At 68.9% G+C, this 23748-nt stretch overlaps 2 protein-coding genes across 3 annotated transcripts; both read left to right on the plus strand.

Annotated features, from left to right (window-relative positions):
- The first annotated feature begins 371 nt into the window (after positions 1–371).
- Positions 372–7861, plus strand: SYPL2 (synaptophysin like 2). Of its 2 annotated transcripts, XM_074564192.1 has the most exons (6): positions 372–530; positions 1171–1242; positions 2682–2806; positions 3318–3519; positions 3632–3823; positions 6883–7861. In XM_074564192.1, the coding sequence occupies exons 1-6, from the start codon at positions 480–482 to the stop codon at positions 7009–7011; spliced, it is 771 nt and encodes a 256-aa protein (XP_074420293.1). In that variant the 5' UTR covers positions 372–479; the 3' UTR covers positions 7012–7861. The 2 variants fall into 2 exon arrangements, with proteins under 2 accessions (XP_074420293.1, XP_074420294.1); XM_074564193.1 differs by lacking the exon at positions 1171–1242 and having other exon boundaries at positions 379–530; positions 6883–7153.
- Positions 7862–9841: 1980 nt separating this feature from the next.
- ATXN7L2 (ataxin 7 like 2) lies at positions 9842–22112 on the plus strand. The gene is given in 12 exon segments (XM_074564541.1): positions 9842–10001; positions 13897–13971; positions 15401–15505; positions 15670–15752; positions 15754–15875; positions 16001–16287; positions 17466–17548; positions 17669–17973; positions 18081–18270; positions 18527–18648; positions 20588–21338; positions 21341–22112. Coding segments are annotated over 12 exon segments (2421 nt in total). The 5' UTR covers positions 9842–9868; the 3' UTR covers positions 21506–22112.
- The last annotated feature ends 1636 nt before the right edge of the window (positions 22113–23748 follow it).

Genomic DNA, 23748 nt, shown 5'->3' on the forward strand with positions numbered 1-23748 from the left:
CGGGGGTTACCGGGTTGGGGGGACCGGGGAGTGGGGACCGGGGAAGGGGGACCGGGGCATGGGGACCGGGCAGAGCCATCGGGATGTCACAGGGTCCTCCGGGTTCGTGCCGGCACCCGGCTGCCGGTGCGGGACCGACAGCCCCGTTACCGACCCCGTTACCGGCCTCCGGCCGGTAAACGGGGCTGTCGGCCCCGCACCGGCAGCCTAATGAGGGGTCGGATGAGCCCATGGATGGACAGACACACACCTCCCGAGGGGTGCTGGCCATCTTGCTGGGGGCCGGGTCCGCGCTGGGCGGAGGGACCGGGGGCGGGGGGTTGTCCCGGGGGTGTCCGGGGGCGGACCGAGGGGGTCCATACCGGGGGCGGGGCGGTGCTACCCTCCCCGGGGGCGGTGGGGTTTCCCGGTGGCGGCTCTGACAGCGGTGCGGTCCCAGCGGGTGGTGGAAGAAAGCACCCACCGCCCCCGGCCCGGCCATGTCGGAGCCCGGTGCCCCCGCGGTCGGTGACAAAGCGCCCCGGCTCCAGGTAGGGCTCCGGTGCGACACCCCCTCTCCCAACCTCGGGACAGTCTCCCGGTGCGGCCCTTCTGTGACCCGGCATAGTTTCTCCCGGGACGGTCTCCCGGTGCAGCTCCCGGTCTCCCCACGCAACTCCCGGTGCAGTCTCCCGGTGTCCCGGTGTGGTGTCCCGGTGCAGCCCCCTCCGCTGCTCTAATGCCTTGGCCGGTGCAGCAACCCGGTCCCCCGGTGCAGCCCCCCATCCCGGGGCAACCCCCGTTGTAGCCCCCCGGTCCTCCGGTGCAGCTTCCCCCGCTCGGAGCAGCCCCCCGGTCTCCCGTTGCAACCTCCCCGTCCGTTGCAGCCCCCCCAGTCCTCCGTTGCAAACCCCCCGGTTCTCCCGGGAGCACTCCCCCGCCCGGAGCAGCCTCCCGGTCCCCCGTTACAGCCCCCCCGCTCCCCCGGTGCAGCCTCCCCCACCCACGCAGCGCCCTCCGGTCCTGCGGAGCAACCCCCCCGGACCCCCGTTACGGCCCCTCTGGTCCCCCCCGGGGCAGCTCCCGGGCCCCCCGGAGCAGCCTCCCCGGTGGTCCGGGGGTAGCCCCCGGTGGAGCCCCCCCCACCCCCCTTCCCCCGGTGCCCCCGCTCCCGCCGCTCTCTCCCCGCAGGACCGCGTCCTGGGGGGGGTGCGCTGGGGCCGCCTCCTGGAGCCCCTGGGCTTCATCAAGGTGCTGGAATGGGTGAGTCCCCCCCCCGGGGGGTGTGTGTGTGCACCAGGACCCCCCCCCCCCCCCCCCCGCCTTTCCCCAGCACCCATGGGTGCTGGTCCCCCGGGAATCCTCCCCAGCACTTTCCCCCCACCCACAGATTTGGGGTGCCCCATTGCTTTCCTAAAGCCCCCCCCCCCCCCCCCGGACGAGGGGACCCTGGAGTCCCCCCTGCCCCTCCGGAGCCTCCCCCACCCCGGCAGCCCGGGTGTGGGGACCTAATCCCGGGGGGGGTCCGAGGGAGGAGGGGGGGTGTGGGGCTGCCCGGACACTTGGGTCCGGGCCACATGGCCCCCCCGGTGACCTTGAGCAGGTGGCTTTGCCCAGCCATGCCGGAGGGGACGGTGACATCGGGGTGCTGGGTCCCCGTCATTCCCACGGGCTCGGGGAGGGGAAGGGGGGGGGTACCGTGTGGGTGGGTGGGGAGGGGGGCTGGGGGGGAGCGGGCTCCAGGAGGGGGGACCCCGGGGACGGGGGGAGCCAAGCACCCGTGGCCCCAGCCGTGTCCCGGCCGTGCTATGAATGGCTCCGGGATTGTATTTCAGGGCGGCATTTCTGTGGCATGGCCCCGCCGCGGCCCGGGGGGGGGTCGCGGTACTGGGGAAACTGAGGCACAGGGAAGGTGGGGGGGGGGGGATCAGCCTCAGGGCGTGAGGCCGGAGCCATTTGGGCATCTCCCGCCCAGAGGAGCCGGATCGAGTGGGCTTTTCCCTGAATCCCGTGGCTCTTCGCTTTGGATATTCCCATCCGGGGGGGGCGCTGGGCACCCCCTGCCCCGTGCGGGATGGGGCCCTGCCTGCACAGACACCCCGAAAACAGGAGGAAAATCCCCCGGGGGGTGACCACCAACGCACCCGCTTCGACCTTCCGTGGGGCACGCGGGGCCTGCCCATCCCCACGGCGTCAGGCCTGGCCGTTCGCTTTCTCCCCTTTTCCCCCCCCCGCGTCCCCCCCCAGCCCGGGAAAGCGCAAGCTCAGCCGGGATGAGTTACCGGAAAACTCTTTGGGAAGGGCGTTTTCCCAGCACCCTTCTCCGGAGGGACGGTGACCCACGGGGGTCCCACCGGTGATGGGGGGGGGGGGATGTTCCTGGCTTGCTGGAAACCCGCCGGGGCGCTCAGCACCCTCCCAAAAAGTTAAGGAAGGGGGGGATGTGGCCCCGTTTCGCTCCCCCCCACCCCCCAGTTGCGGATCCCGGTGCCGGCCCCGGTGCTGGCACGGGCGGCCGACAGCTGCGGGGTGGCAGCTCGCCCTGTGCCGCGGTGACTCAGCGCTGGGGGGGAATGGTGGTGCAAACCCCCCCACGTGGGTGCATCCCACCCCAGGGTGTGGGGAGGAAGGAGGAGATCCCCCCCACCCAGGGTTTAAATTAACCCCCCCCCCCCCCACGACGCGCTGCTCCTCTCCCGCAGCTCTTCGCCATCTTCGCCTTCGGCGCCTGCGGCTCCTTCGGCGGCGAGACGGGGGCCACGGTGAAATGCGGCGGCGACACCAAAGAGATGAGCGCCATTTCCGTCCAGTTCGGGTACCCCTTCAGGTGAGGGGGCTCCGAGCCTGGACGCACCCCCCCCACACACCCCCCCCACCCCTGGGAACCTACCCAGCCCCACGGCGAGCAGGTGGGGTGCTGGCTTGGGGTGAAACCCCGTCCCCGGTGCCGGCACCCGCAGCCACGTCCCCGTGTCCGCCTGGGGACTCTCTGCACCCCCGGGGTATCCCCCGGCTCCGGTTCCGGATGCCATCGGGGGGCGGGGGGGGATCCTCGTTAATCAGGGAAGACCAGGGGGATCCTCGTTAATCAGGGAAGGCGAGGATGGAGCCAGGCCAGCCATGAGCCACGGTTTTAACCCCCTCCCTGGGCCACCATCCCCATGTCAGGGCACCGGACCGCGGCAAAGCGTCCATATTCCGACCCGGCAGCGGTTCCGTGCCCCCCATCCCATGGAGGGGGCACCACCCCAGCGTGGTTAATTCAGGCTGGCAGAGCCTCTCCCCGCGGTCCCCCTCTGTTCCCGGGCCACCCGCCAGCCCCCTTCCCGCTCTCCCAGGTTATACCAGATCCCCTTCGAGATGCCGGATTGCGCTGGGGAGTCGGAGACCCGCACCCTGCACCTCGTCGGCGATTTCTCCGCTCCCGCCGAATTTTTCGTGACCCTGGGGGTCTTCTCCTTCCTCTACACCATGGCAGCTCTGGTGCTTTACCTCCGCTTTCATTCCCTCTACGGCGAAAATAAGAAGCTCCCCATCGCGGTAAGGGGGCTGCATCCCTTTTTGGGAGGGCGGGGGGGGACACCACGACGACACGGGATTGATCCTGCCTCGCTGCGTGCCGGCGCTGAGCCCGGTGTCGCCATCCTGGCAGGATTTCTGCGTCACCGTCTGCTTCACCTTCTTCTGGCTGGTGGCGGCGGCGGCGTGGGGCAAGGGGCTGACGGACGTGAAGGCGGCCACGCGGCCCGCCAGCCTCATCGCCGCCATGGGGGTCTGCCAGGAGGAGGAGGTGGTCTGCGCCGCCGGCACCACGCCGGCCATGGGGCTGGCCAACATCTCCGTGGTGAGAGCCCGGCGCGCGCCCCGACACACACGCCTGGCGCGGGCGCACACGCGTGCACCGATGCCCCCCTACAGCCACGCACGCGGGGGCGCATACGTGTATTTATTTGCCTGGGGTGGGTGGGCGGGTGGGTGGGGGGAGATTTATGGTGCTTCAAGCGGAGCTCAGCGGCTCCCGGCCCTTGCGGGGGGGGCACACGCGTGTGCACCCAACGCGCACGCCATGTGGATGCCCCCACGTGCTTGCCGAACCCGGGCCCGTGAACGCCCAGCCCTGCGCAAGCGCGTCCACGGGAGAACGCGCCCCCGCCCGTGAACGCACCGCGCACGCAGGCGTGCCCACGCGTGTACGCTCGCACCCGCCTGCCCTCGCGGGCGCACGCACCTGCCGGGTTCCCCAGCTCGGCCGGGAGAGGGGCGGCGGACACGTGTGCCCACACGCGCCGCTGGCTCCACGCTGGGCCCACGGGACGTGGGGACCCATCCTGCACCCCCACGAGACACCCCCCGCCACCACCCCCCACCCCACCCATAGGGGACCCCCACGCCGGGATGGGCGGTGGTGATGCAGCCCCTGACATGGGCGTGGGGGTTACACGGGGCGCAGGGGGTGCAGGAGGTGCGTGGGGTGCACAGGGTGCACATGGAATGCATGGGGTGCAGGGGGGGCACAGACTGCACGGGGTGCACGGGGCGCACGAGGTGTAAGGGGTGCATGGGGTGCACGAATGAAGTGCATGGGGTGCACGGGTCGCATGGGGTGCCCAGATGACAGGGGGCGCATGGGGTGCACAGGATACACGGGGCATGTGGGGTACATGGGGTGCCCGGGGCAGAGGGGATACAAGGGGTGCATGGGGTTCACGGGGCACATGGGGCGCGTGGGACACATAGGGTGCATGGGTGTGGGGGTTGCATGGGGCGCACGTGTTGCAGGGGGCGCACAGGATACGTGAGGCGCGTGGGGTGCACGGGGCACACGGGATACATGAGGTGCATGGGGTGCACGGCTTGCATGGGGCACACGGGATATACGAGGTGCATGAGGCGCATGGGGTGCACAGGGCTCATTGGGATACACGGGTCACATGGGATGCAGGGCGTGCACGGGCTTCATGGGGTGCTTGAGGTCCGTGGGGTGCATGGGTTGCACAGGGCACACGGGATACATGGGGCCCACGGGTGCGTGGGGTTGCATGGGGTGCAGTAGGCGCATGGCGTGCACGGAGTGCATGGGATGCACAGCTGCATGGGGTGCGTGGGGCGTGTAAGGGTGCACAGGGCTCGTGGGATACATGGGTCGCACGGGATACGTGGGGTGCGTGGGCTGCACAGGTTGCATGGGGTGCATGGATTGCGCGGGGCACACGGCATACCTGGGGCCCATGGGTGCGTGGGGCACACAGGGTGCATGGGGTGCGTAAGGCGCGTTGGGTGAATGGGGTGCATGGGGCGCAGAAGGTGCATGGTGTGCACGGGGTGCATGGGATACGTGGGATGCAGAGTTGCACGGGGTGCACGGGGCGTATGGGGTGCGTGGGGTGCATAAGGAGCATTGGGTACACAGGGCTCGTGGGATACATGGGTTGCACGGGATACATGGAGTGCACAGGGTTCATGGGGTGCCTGAGGTGCATGGGATATATGGGGCGTATGGGGTGCACAGGGCTCATGGGGCACATGGGATGCATGGGGTGCTGGGGTGCGTGGGGTGCAGGGGGTGCACAGGTTGCATGGGATGCACAAATTGCATGAGATACCTGAGGTGCATGGGGTGCCTGAGGTGCAAGGGGTGCGTGGGTGGCACGGGATATGTGGGGTGCAGGGGTTGCAGGGAGCGCCTGGGGTTCATGGGGTGCTTGAGATTCATGGGGTGCCTGAGGTGCACGGAGTGCATGGATCGCATGGGGCACACGGGATACATGGGGTGCACAGGGCTCATGGGATACCTGGGGCCCATGCGTGCGTGGGGCACACAGGGTGCATGGGGTGCGTAAGGCGCGTTGGGTGAATGGGGTGCACGGGGTGCAGAAGGTGCATGGGGCGCATGGGGCACGTGCATGGGGTGCAGAAGGTGCATGGGGTGCACAGAGTGCACAGGGTGCATGGGATACATGGGATGCACATGGGATACTTGAGGTGCGTGGGGTGCACGGGTTGCGTGGGATGCACAAATTGCACGCGATACCTGAGGCGCGTGGGCGCACAGGGTGCGTGGGGTGCAAGGGGTGCGTGGGTGGCACGGGATACGTGGGGTGCAGGGGTTGCAGGGAGCGCCTGGGGTTCATGGGGTGCTTGAGATTCATGGGGTGCCTGAGGTGCACGGAGTGCATGGATCGCATGGGGCACACGGGATATATGGGGTGCACAGGGTTCATGGGATAAATGGGTCGCATGGGATGCCTGGGGTGCGAGGGTGCGTGGGGTGCAGGGGATGCACAGGTTGCATGAGATACTTGAGGTGCGTGGGCTGCACAGGTTGCATGGGGTGCATGGATTGCACGGGGCACACGGGATACCTGGGGCCCATGGGTGCGTGGGGCACACAGGGTGCATGGGGTGCGTAAGGCGCGTTGGGTGAATGGGGTGCATGGGGCGCAGAAGGTGCATGGGGTGCATGGGATACATGGGATGCACATGGGATACTTGAGGTGCGTGGGGCGCACGGGTTGCGTGGGATGCCCAAATTGCACGCGATACCTGAGGCACGCGGGCACCCAGGGTGCGTGGGGTGCAAGGGGTGCGTGGGGGGCAGCGGGATACGCGGGGCGCGGGGGTTGCAGGGAGCGCCCTGGGGTTCACGGGGCGCCGGAGGTGCGCGGATCGCGTGGGGCACGCGGGGATACGGGGGGTGCCCCGGGGGGTGTCTGGGGCGCACCGGGGGCGCGTGGGACACGGGGAGCACCCGGGGTGCGGTGGGGGGCGCACGGTACCCCCCGCGCCGGGAACGGGGGGCGGAGACGGGGGGGGGGGGTATCCCGCCCAACTTTTTCCTCTCCCCCCTCTTCCTCCCCTTCCCCCCCCCACCCCCCCCGGCCCCCCCCCCGCTCCCTTCCCCAGCTCTTCGGCTTCATCAACTTTCTGCTGTGGGCCGGGAACTGCTGGTTCGTGCTGAAGGAGACGCCGTGGCAGGCGCAGGCTGCGCCCCGCGACAGCGCCGCCGAGCAGGGGGCCATCGACAAGCAGTAGCCACCCCGGGGGGGGGGGGGGGGGTCCCGTCCCCCCCCACCCCCCACCCCCACCCCACCCCCGTCCCCCCCGCCCCGTCCCCCGGCACCTCGCGCCGGCCGCCAGCCCGGGGACGGGGGTTGGAGCCGCGGGGGGGGGGGGGTATGGATGCTATGGGGGGGGGGGCGCTGGAGGTGTAACCCCCGGGTGGACACGTCTGTGGGGGGGGCGGGGGGAGAGCGTATAAAAGTCCTGGGTACCGGCTCTATATAGGGGTGCTGCGGCCCCTGGTGTCTGGCTCTGTATCGGGGGCATATACAACTCCTGGGTGCCCCGCTCTGCGTAAGGAGCTTTATATAGGGGGTATATACCACGCCTGGGTGTCCTGCTCCACGTAAGGAGCTTTATATAGGGGATACATACCACGCCTGGGTGTCCTGCTCCTTATAAGGAGCTTTATATAGGGGGTATATACCACGCCTGGGTGTCCTGCTCCACATAAGGAGCTTTATATAGGGGGCATATACGACACCTGGGGGTCCTGACAACTCCTGGGTGCCCTGCTCAGTGTATAAGAGCTTTATATAGAGGGTACATACCACACCTGGGTGTCCTGCTCTGTATAAGGAGCTTTATATAGGGGGTACATACCACGCCTGGGTGTCCCGCTCCTTATAAGGAGCTTTATATAGGGGGCATATACGACACCTGGGGGTCCTGACAACTCCTGGGTGCCCTACTCAGTGTAAAGAGCTTTATATAGGGGGTATATACAACTCCTGGGTGTCCCACTCCGTATAAGGAGCTTTATATAGGGGTATATACAACTCCTGGGTGTCCTGCTCCGTATAAAGAGCTTTATATAGGGGTATACACAATGCCTGCGTGTCCTGCTACATGTAAAGAGCTTTATATAGGGGGCATATACAACTTCTGGGGGTCCTGCTCCATGTAAAGAGCTTTATATAGGGGGCATATGCAACGCCTGGGTACCCTGGTCCGTATAAGGAGCTTTATATAGGGGTATATACAACTCCTGGGTGTCCTGCTCCATATAAGGAGCTTTATATAGGGGTATATACAACTTCTGGGTGCCCTGCTCTGTATAAGGGTACAGCTCTATACCGGGGCTGTATATGACCCTGGGTGCCCAGCTGTATACAGGGATACCTGCCAATGCGGAGGGGCTCTATATAATGCCCGGGCACCCTGCTCTCTATAGGGGTAACCCCCAGGCACCCTGCCCCATATAGGGCACAGATAACCCCCCCGCTGATCAGCTCTATAGAGGGGTATATAGCACCCGGGTGTCCGGTTCTGGGTCCACAGTTGGGTCCGGGAAGTGCATATGACCCCCAGGGCCCCAGGCCCATATAGGGCTATATGTAATGCCTGGGAGTCCAGTGCTGTATAGGGGTAACCCTGGGGCCCCAGCCCCATAGAGGGGGTATATATAGCCCCCGGGACCCCAGCCCTGTATAGGGGTATATGGACCCCCCCTGGTACCCAGCCCCATGTATGGGGCTGTATACGCCCTGTATATGGACCCAGTCTCATATAGGGGTGTCCGGAGCCCTGGGTCCCCAGCCCCATATAGGGAGTATAGGGACCCCCTTGGCCCCATATAGAGGTATATGGACCCTCTGGCCCCATAGAGGGGTATATGGACCCCCCAAACCAACCCCCAGCCCCGTATAGGGGGTATATGGACCCCCTTGACCCCATACAGGGGTATATGGACACCTCAACCAATCCCCAGTCCCGTATAGGGAATATATGGACCCCCTGGCCCCATATAGCAGTATATGGACCCCCATCCCCATATAGGGGGTATATGGACCCCCTGGCCCCATATAGCAGTATATGGACCCTCATCCCCATATAGGGGGTATATGGACCCCCTTGGCCCCATATAGAGGTATATGGACCCTCGGGTCCCCAGCCCCATAGAGGGGTATATGGACCTCCGGGACCCCAGCCCTGTATAGGGGTATATGGACCCCTAGCCCTGTATACAGGTATATGGACCCCCCCAGCCTCGTATAGGGGATATATGGACCCCCCCGCCCCATAGAAGGACCCAGCCCCTATATGGATCCCCGGGTCCCCCAGCCCCGTGTAGGGGTACATGGACCCTCCCGGCCCCATATAAGGGGTATATGGACCCCCCCAGCCCCGTATAAGGGTAGAAGGGACCCCCTGGCACCCCAACCCCTATAGGGCTATATGGCCCCCCGGGCCCCCTATAGCGGTATATGAACCCCCGGCCCCGCACATCCCCGGGAGAATGGGGGGGACGGGTGTCCTGGGGGGGAGGTCGGGTGTCCCGGTGCGGTGCCGTGCGGGACATCTCCCGGGGGGGGGGGGTGGTGTCCCGGTGCAGGGCATCCCGGGGCCGGGGGGGCGGTGTTCAGATGTCCGGGGGGGGGGTTGTGCGGGGCATCCCCTGGGGCGGGAGGGGGGGGGGGGTCGGGTGCCCCGGTGAGGGGCGGTGCGGGGCATCCCCGGCGGGGGGGGGTGTGTGTGTGTGTCTCGGTGCGGGGCATCCCCGGGGGGGGGGGGGGGGGTCGGATGTCCGGGTGCGGGGCATCCCCGGGGCAGAGGGTGGCGGGGGGTGTCTCGGTGCGGGGCATCCCCGGGGGGGGGGGCGGGGGGGGTTGTCCCGGGGGCGGTGGTGGTGGTGGGGGGGGGATGTGTGCGGGGCATCCCCCGGGGCGGGGCGGGGCGGGACGGGCGGCGGGACTACACCGCCCGTGGTGCCGCGGGGCGGGCGGGGGCGCGCGGCGCATGCGCGGGGGCGCGGGGGCGCGCGGGGCGGGGGCGGCGGCGGCGGCGGCGGCGGGGGGGGCGCGCTCCCGCGGCGGCGGCGGCGGCGGCGATGGCGGCGCGTGGGCGCGCGGCGGCGATGGCGGCGGCGGCGGCGGCGGAGCGGCGGCTGCCCAGCCTGGACGAGTTCGCCGGGCAGAGCTGGAGCGCCTGGGTGGAACGGGCCGGGCCCCCGGCCGAGACGGGTGAGGGGCGGCGGCGGCGGCGGCGGAGCGGCGGGGGCGGGCGGGGGGGCTGCCGCCAACGGGGCCGCGCCCGGTCCTAGCGCCGCCGAGCGGTAGGCGGGCAGCGGGGAGAGGGCGACCGGCAGCGGGAGGTGGGCATCCTGCAGCGAGAAGTGGGCGCATGGGCGGCGGGAGGCGGGCAACCGGCAACGGGAGGTGGGCAGCGGGCATCCCGCACCGGGAAGCGGGCAACCGGCACTGGGAACTGGGCACAGAGCAGTGGGAACCGGGCAACCGGCACCGGGAGCTGGGCATCCGGATTGGGCAGCGGGAACTGGGCAGCGGGCATCATGCACCGGGAACTGGGCAACCGGCACCGGGAACTGGGCATCCAGCAGCGGGGAGAGGGCAAGCGGCAGCGGGAGATGGGCATCCCGCACCGGGACCTGGGCACTGGGCAGCGGGGAGCGGGCAACTGGCAGCGGGAGCTGGGCAGCGGGCATCCCGCACCGGGAAGCGGGCAAGTGGTACAGGGAACCGGGCAACCAGCACTGGGAGCTGGGCATCTGGCAGCGGGCATCGGCAACTGGGCAGCGGGCATCCTGCACCGGGAACCGGGCAACTGGCACCGGGAGCTGGGCAGCGGGCACCCAGCACCGGGAACTGGGCACTGGGCAGCGGGAACTGGGCAACCGGCACAAGGAACTGGGCATCTGGAAGCAGGAGATAGGCACTGGGCAGTGAGGAGTGGGCAACTGGCAGCGGGAGATGGGCATCCTGCACCGGGAACTTGGCATCCAGCAGCGGGCACTGGGAGCTGGGCAGCGGGCACCCAGCATCGGGAACTGGGCAACCGGCACCGGGAACTGGGCATCTGTCAGCGGGAGCTGGGCACTGGGCAGTGGGAACCGGGCACTGAGCAGCAGGGAGTGGGCAACCGGCAGTGGGAGGTGGGCAGCAGGCATCCTGCACCGGGAACTGGGCAACCGGCACCGGGAACTGGGCACTGGGCAGTGGGAACCGGGCAACCGGCACCGAGAACTGGGCATCCAGCAGCGATCACCCTGCACTGGGAACCAAGCAACCGGCACCAGGAACCGGGCATCCGGCAGCAGGCACCGGGAGCTGGGCAGCGGGCTTCCTGCACTGGGAACCGGGCAACCAGCATTGGGAGCTGGGCAGGGGGCACCCAGCACCGGGAACTGGGCAACCAGCATTGGGAGCTGGGCAGCGGGCACCCGGCACCGGGAACTGGGCATCTGGCAGCGGGAATTGGGCAGTGGGCAGCGGGAACCGGGCAACCGGCACTGGGAGCTGGGCATCTGGAAGCAGGAGCTTCCTGGGCGCTGGGCAGCGGGAACTGGGCAACTGGCACTGGGAACTGGGCATCCGGCAGTGGGTACCGGGAAGTGGGCAGCGGGCATCCTGCACCGGGAACCAGGCAACCGGCACTGGGAACTGGGCACTGGGCAGCAGGAACTGGGCAACTGGCACTGGGAACTGGGCATCTGGCAGCAGGAGCTGGACACTGGGCAGCAGGAAGCGGGCAACCGGCACTGGGAGCTGGGCATCCGGATTGGGCAGTGGGAACTGGGCAGTGGGCATCCTGCACCGGGAACCGGGCAACCGGCACTGGGAACTGGGCATCTGGCAGTGGGCATGCTGCACCGGGAGCTGGGCATCCATCTCCGGGAACTGGGCATCTGGCAGCGGGCAGCCAACAGTGGGAACTGGGAACCGGGCAACCGGCACTGGGAAATGGCCAGCGGGCACCCTGCACCAGGAACCGGGTATCCTGCACCAGGAACTGGGCATCCGGCAGCGGGCACCCGGCACTGGGAACTGGGCATCCAGCAGTGGGCATTGGGCAACCAGCACCGGGAACCAGGCATCTTGCATTGGGCATCTGGCACCAGGAACCCTGCACTGGGAACTGGGCGACTGGCATCAGGAACTGGGCACTGGGCAGCGGGCACCCAGCACTGGGAACTGGGCAGCCTGCACTGGGCACCCGGCACCGGGAACTGGGCATCCCACATCGGGAACCGGGCACCCTGCACCGGGATCCCTGCCCCGGGCACCTGGCACTGGGAACCCCACACCGGCAACCGGGCTCCCGGAACCGGGCAGCGGGTGCTCCACACCGGGCAGCCAGAGCTGGCACCGGGCACCCCAGTCTGGTCACTGCACCCGTTACTGGGAGCCAGTTACCGGGTGCCCCGAGCTGGGTGCCAAATAGCCCCAGGTGCGGTGGGCACTGGGTAGCCCAGATGGGGAACCGGTTGCCACCGTTACCCCGGACTGGGCAGAGGGCGCCCGGTGCACGGAGGGCACTGGGTACCCCAGAGCAGGCACTGGGTGGTGGGTACCGGGTGCCCCACGCGGGGAACTGGGCATCGCGTGCTGGGTACCGGGGTACCCTGCACTGGGAACGGGGTACTGGGAACTGGGCACTGCCCCAGTGGGCTCCGCACGCCGGGACCGGCCACCCCAGGGCGGGCAATGCCCCACCGGTGCCCCGTGTCACGGCTGGACGGGACCGGGCACGACGCGGGTGACCGGCGCGGCTGGATGGGACACGGGCACTGCTGGCGCGGCTGAGCACAGCTGGGCACCCAGTATGGCACAGCTGGCGGGACTGGGCACCCAGTACAGCACGGCCGGATGGGACTGGGTGCCCAGTATGGCACGGCCAGATGGGACTGGGCACCCACTATGGCACAGCTGGTGGGACTGGGCGTCCAGTACAGCATGGCTGAATAGGACTGGGTGCCCAGTATGGCACGGCTGGATGGGACTGGGTGCCCAGTATGGCGTGGCCAAACAGGACTGGGCATCCAGTACAGCACAGCTGGATGGGACTGGGTGCCCAGTACAGCATCCGGATGGGACTGGGCACCCAGTATGGCACAGCCGGATGAGACTGGGCACCCAGTACAGCACAGCTGGATGGGACTGGTCACCCAGTACAGCATCCGGATGGGACTGGGCACCCAGTATGGCACAGCTGGCAGGACTGGGCGCCCAGTACAGCACGTCCGGATGGGACTGGGTGCCCAGGATGGCACAGCTGGTGGGACTGGGCGTCCAGTACAGCATGGCTGGATAGGACTGGGTGCCCAGTATGGCACGGCTGGATGGGACTGGGTGCCCAGTATGGCTTCGCCAAACAGGACTGGGCACCCAGAATGGCACTGCTGGATGACACTGGGCACCCAGTATGGCACAGCCAGATGAGACGGGGCACCCAGTACAGCACAGCTGGATGGTACTGGGTGCCCAGTACAGCATCCGGATGGGACTGGGCACCCAGTATGGCACAGCTGGATGGGACTGGGTGCCCAGTATGGCATGACCAGGCAGGGCTGCGTATCCAGTATGGCACAGCCAGGCGGGACTGGGCACCCAGTACAGCACGGTTAGGCAGGACTGGGTGCCCAGTACGACATGGCCAGATGGGACTGGGTGCCCAGTATGGCACGGCTGGATGGGACTGGGCGCCCAGTATGGCATGGCCAAACAGGACTGGGCGCCCAGTATGGCACTGCTGGACAGGACTGGGTGCCCAGTATGGCACTACTGGATGACACTGGGCACCCAGTATGGCACAGCTGGCCAGGACACTGTCACCGCTGGTCCGGTGGACACCAGTGCAGCCAGCCGGGGATGGGGCACCCTCCTGGCACGGCCAGCGAGGACACGGGCTGCGGGGCCGGGGACAGATGGGGACCGGGGTGTCCCCGGGGTGTCCCTTGGGTGACGGGGACATCCCGGTGACATCCCCAGCTGTCCCCAGGAGCACCGGTGCCCGCTGGCGGTGGCTGTCGGCAGTGTCCGGCGCGGGGTGGCAGGACGGGGACCTCGGGGACGATGGCACGTTGCGGGGACAATCCTGACGGGGTTTTGTGTCCGGCAGGACCGGGGTCGGAGCTGGAGGAGAGCGGGAAGGGCGGCGGCAAGAAGCTGGACGCCATGACCCTGATTAAAGAAGGTGAGTTCCCTGCTTTGGGGAGAAATCCCGGTGTTTGGGGGCCGCGCTTTGCCCTCACACCCCTGGGGCTGCGGTGCTTCTTTCCCCGGCACCGGGAGCATGTGCCGGTGTCACGCCGGGAGCTGTGCCGTGCCGGGAGCCATGCTATGCTGGGAGCTGTGCCGGTGCCGCACCGGGAGCTGTGCTATGCCGAGAGCTGTGCCGGTGTCGTGCCGGGAGCTGTGCTGTGACGGGAGCTGTGCCGGTGCCGCGCCGGGAGCTGTGCCGGTGTCGTGCCGGGAGCTGTGCCGGTGCTGTACCGGGAGCCGTGCCATGCCAGGAGCTGTGCCGTGCCGGGAGCTGTACCAGTGCCGCACCGGGAGCTGTGCTGCACCAGGAGCCGTGCTATACCGGGAGCTATGCCGGTGCCATACTGGGAGCTGTGCTATGCCGGGAGCTGTGCCGTGCCGGGAGCCATGCTATGCTGGGAGCTGTACTGGTGCCGTACCGGGAGCCGTGCCATGCCAGGAGCCGTGCCATGCCAGGAGCCGTGCTATGCCGGGAGCTGTACCAGTGCCGCACCGGGAGTTGTGCTGCACCAGGAGCCGTGCTATGCCGGGAGCTGTGCCGTGCCGGGAGCCATGCTATGCCAGGAGCTGTACCGGTGCCGTACCGGGAGCTGTGCTATGCCAGGAGCTGTGCCAGTGCCACACCAAGAGCCATGCGGTGCTGCACTGGGAGCCGTGCAGTGTGGGAGCCATGCCGGTGCCACACTGGGAGCCATGCGGTGCCAGGAGCCATGCCGGTGCTTTGCCGGGAGCTGTGCGGTGCCAGGAGCCGTGCCGATGCCTTGCTGGGAGCAGTGCCGGGAGCTGTTTGACACCAGCAGCCATGCCGGTGCCACACGGGGAGCCATGCGGTGCCGGGAGCCGTGTGGTGCTTGGAGCTGTGCCATTGCCACACTGGGAGCCGTGTGGTGCCGGGAGCTGTGCGGTGCCGGGAGCCATGCCGGTGTGGTGCCGGGAGCCATGCAGTGCCAGTAGCCGTGTGGTCCCGGGAGCCGTGCGGTGCCGGGAGCTGTGCCAGTGCCTCGCCGGGAGCTGTGCGGTGCCGGGAGCTGTGCGGCACTGGGAGCCGCGACGGTGCCTCACCGGGAGCTGTGAGGTGCTGGGAGCCGTGCCGGTGCCTCACCGGGACCCATGCGGTGCCAGGAGCCATGCCGGTGCCTTGCCAGGAGCCGTGTGGTGCCGGGAGCCATGTGGTGCCGGGAGCCGTGCCGGTGCCTTGCCGGGAGCCGTGCGGTGCCGGGAGCCGTGCCGGTGTCACACTGGGAACCGTGTGGTGCTGGGAGCCGTGCTGGTGCCTCACCGGGAGCCATGTGGTGCCAGGAGCCGTGCCGGTGCCTCGCCGGGAGCCGTGCGGTGCCGCTCACCGGTCTCTCTCCCCGCAGACATGAACATCTTCGGCCACTGCCCGGCGCACGACGAGTTTTACCTGGTGGTCTGCAACCACTGCAGCCAGGTGGTGAAGCCCCAGGCCTTCCAGAAGCACTGCGGTGAGCCGGGGAGGGGGGCTCCGGCTTCGCTTTCCCCCCCCCCGCCCCCCCTGCCGCCATGGCATCCCCTCCGGCAACCGGTACCGGGGCCTGGGGGGGCTGAGGGTGGCGGGACTTAACGCCAGGCTTTTCCCCCGTTCCGGCATCCCATTTCATCCCGGCAGAACGTCGCCACGGCCCCCTCAGCAAACTCTACGCCCGCGCCGCCGCCACCCCTCCCAAGTGCCACGTCGCCGTCAACGGGCAAGCGGTGGCCGGCGGGCCCCCCCCCCGCCCCCCCCGGCACGGCCAAAGGGTTGCGGGAGAAACCCCCCGGCGCTCGCGCCCGCGTCCAGCCCCTGCCCGAGCGGCCGGACAAGGACAACCTTTGGTGAGCACCGGGATATGGGCATCCCTGTCCTTATCCCACCGCGATGTTGGGGGGGGGGGGACCACGCTGACACCCCCCCCCCCCCCCCCTCAACCCCCCCCCCCAAAAAAATCTTCTCTCCCCAGTTTGTTCGTGCCCGTGGTCAACCTGGAGAAGATTCCCAGCATCCCCAAAGCGGACGGGCACGGGATCAAGGTGCCCCCCAAAGCCGTCCCCCCCACCTCCAAGGAACCCTTGGGGAAACCCGCCGCCCCCGCCGTGCCCAAAGAGCCCCCGGTGTCGGCGGCGGGGGGGGGGGATTCGGCCGCGCCCGCCGACGGCCCCGGGTGCAAGCCGGAGAGCGCCCCCGCCCCGGGGGAGAAGGACGCGGGTGCCACCAAGCCGCCCCCCAGGTCCCACAAGAAGCTGGCGCGTGAGTGTTTTCCCCCCCCCCCCCACCGCCCCCCCGCCGCCACTTTGCTTGCCGGGGTTGGGGGGGGGGGATTTTGGCGGTGGGGGTGGGTACCGAGGGGGCATCTCCCACCCCTGTGGAAGAGCTGGGTGCTGACGGGGGGCTCCGTTCACCCGGTGGGTTTAGGGAGCGTGACCCCCCCCATTGCATCTGTGCCCCCCCCTAGATATGGCAGGGTTGAGCCCCCCCATCGCGTCTGTGGCCCCCCCCTAGATATGGCAGGGTTGAACCCCCCCATCGTGTGTGTGTCCCCCCTCCCCCCAAGATGTGGCAGGGTTGAACCCCCCCGTCACGTTTTCATCCCCCCACCAGATACTTTGAACCCCCCCATCGCGTCCGTGTCCCCCCCCTAGATATGGCAGGGTTGAGCCCCCCCATCACCTTTTCATCCCCCCCCCCCCCCCCCCCCCATCACCTTTTCATCCCCCCCCCCCCCCCCCCCCCCCCCCAGATATGTTGAAACCCCCCCGCCATTGCATCTGTGTCTCCCCCCAGATATGGCAGGGTTGGACCCCCCCATCATGTGTGTGTCCCCCCCCCCAGATGTGGCGGGGTTGAACCCCCCCATCATGTGTGTGTCACCCCCCTGGATATGGCAGGGTTGAACCCCCCCATTGCATGTTGTGTCCCCCCCCCCCCAGATGTGGCAGTCGGGCGGGCGCTCGCGGGTGACACTGGGCGATGCCATTAGCAGGAGGGTGAAATGGGGGGGGGAGGGGGGGGCAGAAGGCAGTGACCCCCCCGCCCCCCGCCCCCGTAGAGGATGGCTGGCTCTTGGGGCTGTTGTGTGTGTCCCCCCCTGAGAGTGGGGGTGCTGCGGCATCTCGCTCCGAGGAAGGGGGGGGTGGGGGGGGGTGTCTCCACCTCCAGCCCTGGCCGGGGTGGGCTGGGGTGACCCCCCCAGAGCTCCCCCCACCCTCACCCCCCCCCACCTCACCCCCCCCACCCACACCAAGAGAAACCTCAAGGCGGGCAGGACGCGGTGTGGGGGGGGGGGGGGGGGGTGTTGGGAGGGGGGGGGCAAAACCCTCGCTCCCCTTTTCTCCAACCCATCAGGGACCCCCCCAGGACCTCCCCCCCCGCGATCCACCCGGCCATCCCTCTGCCTTTCTCCCCCCCCCCCCCCCCCCCCCCCGCAGGCAAGGAGTGCGACCTGAACCGGCAGTGCGGGGTGCTCAACCCCGACACCAACAAGATCTGCACCCGCTTGCTCACCTGCAAGGTAGCGGGGTGACGGTGTCGGGGGGGGGGGGGGATGACACCTATAACCCCCCCCCCACTCCCCATCACGTTTTTTCTTGACACCCCCCCCCCCCCCACCTCCTTTTCCGCCGTCGCCCAGATCCACTCGGTTCACCAGCGCCGCGAGGTGCAGGGTCGGGCCAAGGACTTCGACGTGCTGGTGGCCGAGCTAAAGGCCAGCACCCGCAAGGGCGACCCCCCCGCCAAGGAGAGGAGCCCCCCCGCCAAGGACCCGCTGCCTGCCCCCCCCCCCACCCAGCAGGACCCCTCTTCGCTGCCGTTGCCCCCCGCCACCACCACCACCACCACCGCCGCCCCCACCGCCGCCACCGTCGCCGCCGCCCCCCCCGGCACTTCGCCCTACAGAGCCAAGCCCCCCCCCCACTCCCACTGTCTGCTCCCCAGGTGAGGATCCGGGTGTTGGGGGGGCGGGGGGGGGTGTGTGTGTGTGTGACACCCCCGTATTGTGCACCCCAAAAATATCATTCCCCCCCCCCCCAACTCTGGTACAGGGCCCGGCTTTCCTCCGAGAGCGACGCCGAGGATACCCCGTCTGCCTCCGGGGAGGGGGGGGCCACGGGGGTGTTCCCCTTCCCCCTGCCCAAAGCCGGGGGGGGCAGCCGGGTGTCGAGCGAAGAGAGTGAGGAGGAGGGGGGCGAGGAGCCCCCCCGCCCCCCCACCCGCCCACCACGGCCCCAGGCGGTGAGTGAAGGGACCCCCGGGGGGGGGGGTGTGGGTGGGTTGGGGGGGGACACCCCGACCCCCGGGGGAGGGGTGTGGGTGGGTTGGGGGGGGACACCCCCCCCCCCCCCCTTTTTCTCCCGCCGTCAGCCCGGTTGGCTGCGCCCCACGGTGGGTGGGATGCGCTGGGGGGTGGGGGGGAAGGGATTTGAGGGGGGGCCATTGTCATTATATATGTGTGTGTGTCCCCCACCCCCCCCCGCGCCCCCCCGGTCAGTTCTGCACCTTCGGGAGCCGCCTGGTCAGCCCGGGCTGTTACGTCTTCAACCGGCGGCTGGACCGATTCTGCTCGGCGCTGGGCTCCATGCTGGAGCGGCACCTCAGCTCCCACATGTGGCGGTGAGGGGGTGGGGGGTGGGGGGCGCGGGGGGGGGGTGGGGGGGGTGGGATGTGCTGCTGGGTGCCAAGGGGGCAAAGCCAAGCGGCCCCAAAGGGGGAGGGTTTGCCCTCCCCAGGGTCCCAGCGGGCATCCAGGCGGTGTGGTGTAAAAGGGGAGGGGGGGGGCAAGGATGGGAGTGGGGATTTGGTGGGGGGGGGGGGGGGCATCTCACCCCTCCACATCTGAACGGGGCCGGGGGGGGGACGTAGAGGGGATGCAGGGGTGGGCGCAGGGCTTTGGCGGGGGGGCCCGTCTCATCCCTCCCCACCTGAATTTGGGGGGGACGTAGCGGGGATGCAGGGATGGGAGCAGGGCTTTGGGGGGGGGTCCCGTCTCACCCCTCCCCACCTGAACTGGGAGGCAGGTGGCGGGAGACTGGGATGGGAGTATGGATTTTGGGGTGGGGGGGGGAGGGTTGGGGTCCTGTCTCACTCCCTCCCCACCCGAATTGGGAAGGGAAGGGGGGGGGCAAGGATGGGAGCGGGGATTTGGGGGGGGGGGGGCGAAGGATGGGAGTGGGGATATGGGGGGGGGCCTTCTCACCCCTCCCCACCTGAACCGGGTTGGGGGGGGGATGGATGTAGAGGGGATGCAGGGGTGGGCGCAGGGCTTTGAGGGGGGGACACCCATCTCACCCATCCCCACCTGAATTGGGAAGGGATGGGGGGGGCAAGGATGGGAGTGGGGATATGGGGGGGGGGCATCTCACCCCTCACCACCTGAATGGGGTGGGGGGGGACGTAGAGTGGATGCAGGGGTGAGGGCAGGGTTTTGGGGGGGGGGGGGCCCGTCTCACCCCTCCCCACCTGAACGGGGGGGGACATATTGGGGATACTGGGACGGGAGCGGGGATTTGGGGGGGGTCCCGTCTCACCCCTTCCCCACCTGAACAGAGGGGGGACATATTTGGGATACTGGGATGGGAGCGGGGATTTGGGGGGGGTCCCGTCTCACCCCTCCCACCTGAACAGGGGGGGACATATTGGGGATACTGGGACGGGAGCGGGGATTTGGGGGGGGTCCCGTCTCACCCCTCCCCACCTGAACTGGGAGGGAGGTGGCGGGAGACTGGGATGGGAGTATGGATTTTGGGGTGGGGGGGGGAGGGTTGGGGTCCTGTCTCACTCCCTCCCCACCCGAATTGGGAAGGGAAGGGGGGGGCAAGGATGGGAGCGGGGATTTGGTGGGGGGGGGGCGAAGGATGGGAGTGGGGATATGGGGGGGGGCCTTCTCACCCCTCCCCACCTGAACCGGGTTGGGGGGGGGATGGATGTAGAGGGGATGCAGGGGTGGGCGCAGGGCTTTGGGGGGGGGACACCCGTCTCACCCCTCCCCACCTGAACGGGGGGGGGACATATTGGGGATACTGGGACGGGAGTGGGGATTTGGGGGGGGTCCTGTCTCACCCCTCCCCACCTGAACAGGGGGGGACATATTGGGGATACTGGGACAGGAGCGGGGATTTGGGGGGGGTCCCGTCTCACCCCTCCCCACCTGAACAGAGGGGGGACATATTTGGGATACTGGGATGGGAGCGGGGATTTGGGGGGGGTCCCGTCTCACCCCTCCCCACCTGAACAGGGGGGACATATTGGGGATACTGGGATGGGAGCGGGGATTTGGGGGGGGTCCCGTCTCACCCCTCCCCACCTGAACAGAGGGGGGACATATTTGGGATACTGGGATGGGAGCGGGGATTTGGGGGGGGTCCCGTCTCACCCCTCCCCACCTGAACAGAGGGGGGACATATTGGGGATACTGGGACAGGAGCGGGGATTTGGGGGGGGTCCCGTCTCACCCCTCCCCACCTCAATTCAGGGGGGACGTGGCGGGGGTGCAGGGATGGGTGCAGGGCTTTGCGGGGGGGTCCCATCTCACCCTTCCCCTCCCCTCCCGCAGGAAGATCCCTCCGGCCGCCGAACCCCCTCTGCACCCCCCCCCGCCGCCCCCCAGCCCCGCCGCCGCCGCCGCCCCCCCTTGCGGCTCCGCCGTCCCGACCCCTTCGCCCCCATCACGGACCTTCTCCTCGGCGGGGGGCCCCCCCGGCACCCGCGAAGGCCGCGTCCCCTACACGGTGGGGTCCCCCCACGCAGCGGCCGCCTGCAGCCAGCCGGAGTGCGGAGGGGGGGGCAGCCAGTCCATCACCTCGCCCCTGCCCGCCAACACCCCCTCGCCCTCCTTCAGCAAGTTGCCTTCCACCAAGGCCAGCAAATCCTCCCGCGCCCGGGAAGCCGCCGGGGGAACGGAGCCCGATCCCCGCAAACGGAAGCCCCCCCTCGCCGCCGGTGGCCCCCCCTATAAAAGGACCTGTTCGGGAGACGGGGTGAAAAACAAAAACCAGGTTTCGGCTCCCCCCGGCAAGACGAAAGTCACCTCATCGGGATGCCCGGCATCTTCTGCCGCCGCCGTCGTCGTCCTCAACGGCGCGACGCGGGTGAAACGGCTCGCCCCCCCGGACTGCCGTGCCCCCCCCGCCGCTGGGGACCCCCGAAGCTCCCCTTTGCACGGACCCGGGGTGCCACCGCCGCCGTCCCCCCGGTGTATCTCCGAGGACGAGGTCAAGAAGCGTAAGAACGCGGCCACCTACTGCCGACCCGTCAAACCCAAGACTGTGCCCCCCCTGCCCGGCCCCCCCCCGCCGCCCCCCGGCTCGGCCCCCCCGACTCGGGGGGTTCCATCCGTAGGAAGAAGCCGGGGACCCCCCTGGGCTTCGAGGAGAAGCGGAGCGCCCTGAAGGTAGGGCTGAGATTGGGGGAGGCTGGGGGGGTCCCTGCTGAGATGGGGGGGTGGCATCTGGGGGTGGAGAGCGGGAGGTGAGGCAGGAAAAGTGGGGGCCAACACTCCCCCCCCCGCCCCCCCCCAGGGCCACCAGCACCCAGAGGAGAAGGTGGGACCCACCTTCTCCCAGGGCTTGGGGCCACTCGTGTGCACCCATGTCCTGAGGGACACCCCGGTGCTGGGTGGGGGGGGGACATGGGGACATCCCGGTCTCATCCCGGGTTGGGAATAGCATGGGGACCCTCTGGGGATGGCCGTGTCCTAGGTGAAGGACACCGTGGGGACACTCTGGGTCCCCTCAGGTAGGGGACATGGGGGGACATCCGCGGTCATGGGTCCTTGGGTGGTGGGTGCCGTGGGGACCCTCTGGGGACACCATGGGTGGAGGGCACCATGGAGACCTTCTGGGCCACCCACATCCCAGGTAGGGGACACCATGGGGACCCCGTGGGACACTTTGGCCCCAGGGGAGGGACACCATGGGGACCCCCTGGCCCCAAGTAGGGGACACCATGGGTGACACCGTGGTCTTGGGATGTCCTGGTCATGGGTGGTGGGTGCTGTGGGGACATTCTGGGGACACCTTAACCCTGGAGTGGGGGGGGACCCTCTGGGGTGGTGGTCATCCATGGTGGGGGACGCTCCCTCTGGGGACACCCTGATCCCGGGTTGGGGTGGGGGGGGTGAGGTGGGGACCCTCTGGGGTCGTGGTCATCCATGGGGGGGGGATGCTCCCTCTGGGGACACCCTGATCCCGGGTTGGGGTGGGGGGGGGAGGTGGGGACCCTCTGGGGTCACGGTGGGGGACGCTCCCGCTGGGGACACCTTAACCCTGGGCGGGGGGGGGGGTGAGGTGGGGACCCTCTGGGGTCGTGGTCATCCATGGGGGGGGACGCTCCCTCTGGGGACACCCCGGCCCTGGGTGGGGGACATCATGGGGCTCCTCTAACCGGGGCGGGTGACACAGTGGGTGTGGGGGCTCCACCACCGCCCCCCCCCCCCCCCCAACCCCGTCCCCAAGGTTTGTCCCCACATCTCACCCACCCCCTCTCCTCTCCCGCAGTCCAAAGCCCATTAACGGAGGGGCCACCGGGGCCACCCCCCCGCCCCCCTGCCGGGCACGGGGCGGGGGTGTCTGTGTGTGTCCCCCCCCCACCCCCTGCCGCCTCCGGCCGCCACGTCCCCACCAGGGAGCCCCCAGCGGAAAAATGCCGAAAAGCTGACGAAGTTGGGCGGGGGGGGTGTGTGTGGAAGAAAACCACGAACCCCCAAACCTGGCCCCCCCCCCCCCCCCCCCGCCCCCCCCTCCAAGGAACCAAGAAGGAAAAACCCAACCTCCAGCAAAATACCTCAAGACTCTCAGTTCTGTTCTCTTGCTGCTAAACCAGCCCCCGGGAGATGGGGGGGGGGTGGGGGGCGGGTGAGGGGGGGGGGTTGGCCTGGGACGGGCCACCACCGGGCCACCACCGGGCCACCACGCCGGCCACCGCCGCCGGGGCCGTGGATATTTATAAGAATTACTATTGCTGGTATTTTTTTTTTGGTTTCTTTTTTTTTTTTTTTTTTAAAAAAAAAAAAAGAAAAGAAAAGAAAAGAAAAAAAAAAAAAAAGCCAGGTGTTGCAGGTGTGTGTGTGTGGGGGGGGGTGTGTTGGGGGGGGGGTTTGTGTCCTGGGGGGGAGGGGAGGTCCTTGTGGTGGCTGGGGACAGTGGGGTGTCCCCAGGAGCCCTGGGGGGGGGGCACGGGGTGTCCCCAGGGAGGACAACAGGGACAGGGGACGTCCCCAGGAGCCCCCAAGGGGACTGAGGTGTCCCAGGAGCCCCCCACGGGGACAGGGATGGGGGTGTCCCAGGAGCCCCCCCACGGGGACAGGGATGGGGGTGTCCCCAGGAGCCCCCGAGGGGACAGAGGTGTCCCCGGCTCCCCCCACGGGGACAGGGAGGGGGGGTGTCCCCAGGAGCCCCCCAACAGGGGCAGAGGTGTCCCAGGAGCCCCCCCACAGGGACAGGGATGGGGGTGTCCCCAGGAGCCCCCCCCACGGGGACAGGGATGGGGGTGTCCCCAGAAGCCCCCGAGGGGACAGAGGTGTCCCAGGAGCCCCCCCCATGGGGATGGGGGTGTCCCCAGGAGCCCCCCTCCCAGCACAGCCCGATGGGGACAGGGTCGGGTGGGCACACCGGGGGGTGACCAGGGTGACACCAACCCCCCCCCCCTCGCCTAACCTCTTCCCCCCCCCAGCCCCCCCGTGCACCCCCACCCCAAATGGGGGCCGGGGTGGCAGAA

The sequence above is a fragment of the Larus michahellis genome, chromosome 21 (assembly GCF_964199755.1).
Source record: "Larus michahellis chromosome 21, bLarMic1.1, whole genome shotgun sequence".
NCBI lineage: Eukaryota > Metazoa > Chordata > Aves > Charadriiformes > Laridae > Larus > Larus michahellis.

Coding starts and splice junctions, on each gene's coding strand:
- SYPL2 (XM_074564192.1), top strand. CDS start 480: ATGTCGGAGCCCGGTGCCCCCGCGGTCGGTGACAAAGCGCCCCGGCTC. Junction 2,807..3,317: donor CAGTTCGGGTACCCCTTCAG/GTGAGGGGGCTC, acceptor CCGCTCTCCCAG/GTTATACCAGATCCCCTTCG. Junction 3,824..6,882: donor GGCTGGCCAACATCTCCGTG/GTGAGAGCCCGG, acceptor TCCCTTCCCCAG/CTCTTCGGCTTCATCAACTT.